The following is a 5997-nucleotide window of genomic DNA, read 5'->3' on the forward strand; positions in this document are numbered from 1 at the left end:
AGCCATTGTTGTTGTTTGGCGGGCCTGGGCTGGATTCGAACCCGCCACCTTAGGTGTATGTGGCTGGTGCCTTAGCCGCTTGAGCCACAGGCACCGAGCCACCACAAGAGATTCTTATTCATCCTTCCCCCAAGTCTGAATCAATTCCTTCCTCTACCTTGCCTACATTTCCAGGATGGTTCCTACTCTGGATCAGTTGACCCAATTGCTGCTGTGGAGCCAAGATGTGCCAATATAATAGAAGGGCCTTCTATATGCCTGGGCAGACAAAGAGGGGCACCTCTACCTACTAGTACAAAGTACCCACGTCTCACCTCATCGTCTACTTTTGGCTTCTCAAAGTAGCTGTGCCTCTTCTTTTCCTCTTCTCTCTCTCTGTCCCGTTCTCGTTCTCGTTCCCTATCCCGTTCTCGTTCCCGCTCTCGGTCACGGTCTCTGTCTCTCTCCCGATCACGCTCCCGGTCCCGATATCTCTCACGCTCCTTGTCCCTAGGTGTCTTGGTTGTGGAGGGAACGTAATCCCCAATGTCTTCAAAAATGCTAGAAAAATAAAGATCACTAGCTGGCTAATGTCACACATACCTTCACTTTCCCTGACCATTTCTCCAGATTTTCATACCAAAGCCTCCCCATAATGCCAAAGACAGGAAATATCCAGCCTTTTCCCTATGATAAGGTGCCAAGTGCTAGGATACATACTTCATGTCAGCTTCAGGAGGTTTCTTTTCTTCCAGTTTCCCTGAAATAAAAGAGAGGAGTCAGAAATATACTCCTGAGTTAATTCCATTCAGCCTCACCATCCTATCCAGTGCTCAATGCCCTTTTTAACATATTGTTTAAAACACAGGACAAAACTACTCACTCTTCCCTCCCATGCTTTAAAACTGACCACTGCTTCATAGGTAGGTAAAGCATATAGAACTTGAATGTAACCACCTTCTTGACAATGCTCCATTGCTCCCATTTTTCTTTGATCCCCAGGAAAGAAAGGCTACAGGACACCTTGGTTCTATCCCTACATGTACCTCTGGAAGTAGGATTTCTCTCCCTAGCCATCCAAGTACCTTTATCCTTCTTCTTGAGCTTCTTATTGCGGGTACCCTGCCTCAGGTATGAAAGGATCTGGGTGAGTTTGCTGATGACAATGTCATTTGTGGTCAGTGTGGTCTGGGCCTAAAAACACAAGAACCAAGAATATTCTCCTACTGAGCAGGAATCTCCCCATTTATTAATTCATTCACCTAACAAAGTAAAGGATAAGTGAGTTAAAATAAACTAGGTGAAGACAGGGAAAGGAGTTGTTGTGAAAGGACATCCCAGAGAGATACAACAGCTTATACAAAGGTTCTTGGTCAAAAGTGAATCTATATCATTTAAGAAAGTCAGGCGAGCTAGAGAACAAACAATAGGGAGGAATGGTGAAAAAAGATTTAAAAGGCCAGACATTGCATGGGCTCGAAGGCAATGGAAGATTTTGCCCTTTATCCTAACAATAATGGAAAACCAGCTCAGCGTTTGTAACACAGTGGCTACGGCGCCAGCCATCTGCACCAAGGCTTGTGGGTTCAAACTCAGCCAGGGCCAGCTAAAGGACAACTGCAACAAAAAAATAGCCAGGCATTGTAGTGAGTGCCTGTAGTCCCAGCTACTTGGGAGGCTGAGGCAAGAGAATCGCCTAAGTCCAAGAGTTTAGGGTTGCTATGAGCTGTGACGCCATGGCACTCTACCTAGGGCAATATAGTGAGATTGTCTCAAGAAAAAAAAAAAAAAGAAAAGAAAAACCATAAAACAATGTCTATACCATTACAAAAATTTGAGTTTTAAAAAGATCACCTTAGCCATATGTAAATAACTGCATTAGGTGCTGGGATGAAAAGATTGGGTGGGTAGGTGATGGCTGAAGAGTATAGGGTTTCTTTCTGGGGTGATAAAAATGTTCTAAAATTGTCTGGGAGGCCAAGGCGGGTGGATTGCTTGAGCTAGCGGGGTTCGAGACCAGCCTGAGCAAAAGCAAACCCCTATCTCTATTTAAAAATATAAAAACTGAGGCAAGAGAATCACTTGAACCCAAGAATTCAATGTTGCTGTGAGCTATGACATCACAACACTCTACCGAGGGCAACAGCTTGAGACTCTGTCTCAAAAAAAGAAAAGAAAATGTTCTAAAATTGATTGTGATGATGGTTACATAACTCTGTAAATATAATAAAAACCACTAATTGTACACTTTAGAGTGAATTATATGTCATGTAAATAACATCTCAATTAAAGAAAAAATAACATATTAAAGGAAACAAGAATAGTGCAGAAACCAATTAGAAGCCTCTTTTAATAGTTCTAGCAGAGGTTAAGGCTTAGATTACATTATTGATAGAGATAAAGAAAAGTGAATGGATTTGATTGAGATTTAAGAGGTAAAAAGTGAACAAGAACTTGATGTGGCAGACAAGGAACAGGGCAAAAAGGTGAGGCTGATTCCCAGCTTTGAGGCTCATGTGACAGGCTCACAGGACTCAGGTCACTCACTTCCATGGTAGGACAATCAGCCTTGCTGCGGATAAGAGTGGTGGGGATATCCGTGTCAGCATATTCATCATCCAGGTCTACCACATAAGCCATGCGGCCTGGCAGGAATAGCTCATTCCGCTCATATGCTTTGCTCTTGAAAAGCATACGGTAAACATTGCGCCCTACAAAAAAAGGAAAAGTAGCAGGTAACCAATGAGAACAATTATACGATAACAACTGCCATTTAAAATGTTAATGCTGTCCAGCCATCACGCCAAGTGCTATGCATGCTTTGCTTCATTTGAACCTCAAACAGTTCTGTGAGGTGGGCATTATTATCCTCTTTTTACAAGTAAGAATACTAAGGCTGAGAATTAAGTGATTTACCTTAAGTTATATAGCTACCAAGTAACAGAGCAAAGAATGAGACCCAGGCAGTCTAAGTCCAACCACTCTTCTACATTGCCTAACCACTCTTCTACACTGCCCTCTCAAGGGCACTATGTACCTACATTGCATTAAGGAGGATGAGGTTTAGATAATATTGATGATAGAAAAAACAGCAGTCAGTTGTAGTGGCTCATGCCTGTAATCCTAGCACTTCTGAGAGTCTGAGGCAAGAGGACTATTTCAGGCAGGAGTTCAAGACCATTCTCCCCAAGACCCTGTCTCTACAAAAAACAGAACAATTAGCTAGGCATGATAGTACATGCCTGTAGTCCCAGCTACCTGGAAAGCTGAGGCAGGAAGATCACTTGAGCCTAAGAGTTTGAGGTCGCACTAGGCTATGATGACACCACTTCACTACAGCTTGAGCAACAGAGAAAGACTTTATCTCAAAAATAGCCATACACCTGGCTCAATATGACATCATGTTATACACTTCATATATTTTTCATCACTACAATAATCTCCTGAGATAAATATTAACCCAGTTTTTAAAGGTGAACAAAATTAGTTGCCTAAAAATCACATACCTAGTACAGTTTCATCATCAGGATTCAAACTCACGTCTGACTCTAAATTTTGAACTTTTTATCACCAACAATGCTACCTCCTTTAATGCATAAGCCTCAACCTGAAAAAGCTTCCAATCTAATGCAGGAGACATAAAATAACATATGAAATAACAAAGTCCATGTCTAAGTCTTATTGGAGTATTTTAATGGGATTAGTTGTTTAGGGGCAAGAAAGAGGAAAGGAGGTTGTGGAAGCATATCCTGGAGCATTAAATTCCTTACAATTCACCTACAATGTAGAGTCAATGATATATAAGCTATGTTCTCACCCAGACGTGTTTTAAATTCAATTTTATTTTCAGGATCTTCATCTTTCCTGAAAGACAAAAAAAAAAATAGTTGTTTTTTTTTTTTTTTTTTTGCTAAATGTGCTCCTACTTTAAGTCCCACCCTTCTAAATGCTCAAGCCTTCTCTTATATTTACTTACTTGGTTTCCTTCTGGGGTTTTTCCATCAGTTCCTCTTCCTCTTTTTCTTTGCTGGCAATCTCAGCTCGTACCTACCAGGAAAACAAGTAGAGTTTAGCCAGGGTTGTGGAACTTGCAGCCTCAGTCCACATGTGGCCTTCCAAATCCTCAAGGGCAACCCCTCAACTGAATCCAAACTTCACAGTACAAATGGATTTGTTTTATAAAGTTTGGATTCAGTCATAAAACCACACTCAAGGATCCAGAAGGCCATATCCATTCTTTATATATTTATTGAATACACACCATTAGCAGTGTTTTTCATCCTTTTTTATCTCACGGCACATTTGAATCTATAGTTAAACTTCCACAACAAACTTAAATTATACTGATCAAAAAATAATAATAAAAAAAGTGTACTTACTATGCTTTGAATTTGTTTTGGAAATAACTAATGATCTTTAAAAGTGTACATGGCACACTGGTTGAAAATCTCTGCACTCTACCATACTGTGCCAGGGTCTAAGAGCACAATGTTAAACAAGACAGATACCCTCCTTGTTCTCATGGAACTTATACTAGGTGAGACAAATCGAACAATTTCAATAAGGCGTAATAACTGCTATGATAAATGAAATACAGGGGCCATGCAAGGCTGCAGGAAGAGGGAGGTGAAGGTGGGAGAACTTACCTATACGTACGTGATCAAGAAAGGCTTCTCCAAGGAAATAAAATTTAGGCTGATACTTAAAAGGATGACTAGCAATTAGGCCTATAAAGGGGCCACCTTTAGCCATTCTTTTGATGGTCTGAACTATCAGGAATCTTCCTCCTCACCTTGCAAGGCCCATACAAGAGCTTTCGGCACTCTAGTACAATTTCCCACTTGCCCAAAAGGACTCGCCTTTTGAAGCAGAGCAAAATCCAAGCCTTTCACCAAATGGGTATGTTCCATATCACCACCCAAGAATTTGGACTCCTGGATCAATTGTCTTCTCTTTTCTGCAGCTGATTTGTCCCTATATAATGAAAGAGGCCACATTAGAACAATCTTTTGTGGATACCAAGTGCCTTCTGAAATGGCTCCAGAGCAGGAAAAGTAGGAAGAAGAGTTCATATAGTGATTATATACTCTAGGATGCTGAGGGAACCATGCCCTGGTTCCCCAGGTACTCACGCTTCAGCAGTGGGGCCCACAGCTCTGTAGTTAGCTGTTGTGCTAATGAGCTCAGTTTCCTCATAATCTTTGTTCACACCATCTCTGCGTTCCTTGGCACGGTCCCGGTACTTCTCTGCTAGCTCTCTCTCTCTCTCAATTTCTTGTTGGCGCAACTTGGCGTAATAACTGTGACCACGGAAAGGTGAATGTGTAAAGCTCACCTGCTATCTGAAGGCGAAAAGAACTGTTCTGCTTGTTTCCCTCTATCTCCATCCTACTCTCTATGAGGAACGCTTATGTATGCACTAACAGAACTACTGGCCACCTCTTCATAATCCTCAAAATGAGAACTAAGGCTTCTTCCAGCTCTTAAATATACTGCTCCATTGCCACCTTAAGAAACTCCACCTGTCACTTAAGAATTCTTTTTTTTTGAGACAGTCTTACTCTGTCACCCTGGGTAGAGTACCATGGCATCACAACTCACAACAACCTCAAACTCCTGGGTTTGAACACTCCTCTTGCCTCAGCCTCCCGAGTAGATAGACGACAGGTGCCTGCCCCAATCTCTGACTAGTTTTTCCACTTTCAGTAGAGACAGGATCTCGCTCTTGCTCAGTCTGGTATCGAACTCCTGAGCTTGGACAATCCACCCATCTCGGCCTCCCAGAGTACTAGGATTACAGGCATGAGCCACTGTGCCTGGCCACTTCATAATTCTTTAATGCCTCCCAGCTCTTACTAATTCTCTATAGGTACAAGAGACCCTTTCATACACCAATCAGAAAATACTATAAATTCTTATCACCGTCTAAAATTCAGCTGAAAATAACTCATTCCTTGCTCTTTCACCCCCAGGAGTGAGAAAAAGCAAAGTACCAGGTATAGAAAGTTAAGTAATATA

At 41.7% G+C, this 5997-nt stretch overlaps 1 protein-coding gene across 1 annotated transcript in view; it reads right to left on the reverse strand.

Annotated features, from left to right (window-relative positions):
* Positions 1-5997, reverse strand: part of IK (IK cytokine) — a 15298-nt gene that overhangs the window by 3759 nt on the left and 5542 nt on the right. The window contains exons 5-12 of the mRNA XM_003782126.3: positions 5112-5279; positions 4839-4953; positions 3956-4026; positions 3797-3843; positions 2527-2690; positions 1065-1173; positions 700-739; positions 315-540 (exon numbers count right to left, since the gene is read on the reverse strand). Coding sequence (XP_003782174.1) covers positions 315-540; positions 700-739; positions 1065-1173; positions 2527-2690; positions 3797-3843; positions 3956-4026; positions 4839-4953; positions 5112-5279 — 940 coding nt within the window. The remainder of the gene's footprint in view (positions 1-314; positions 541-699; positions 740-1064; positions 1174-2526; positions 2691-3796; positions 3844-3955; positions 4027-4838; positions 4954-5111; positions 5280-5997) is intronic.

This window comes from Otolemur garnettii, unplaced genomic scaffold (genome assembly GCF_000181295.1).
Source record: "Otolemur garnettii isolate 467f Iridium unplaced genomic scaffold, OtoGar3 scaffold00003, whole genome shotgun sequence".
Taxonomy (NCBI): Eukaryota; Metazoa; Chordata; class Mammalia; order Primates; family Galagidae; genus Otolemur; species Otolemur garnettii.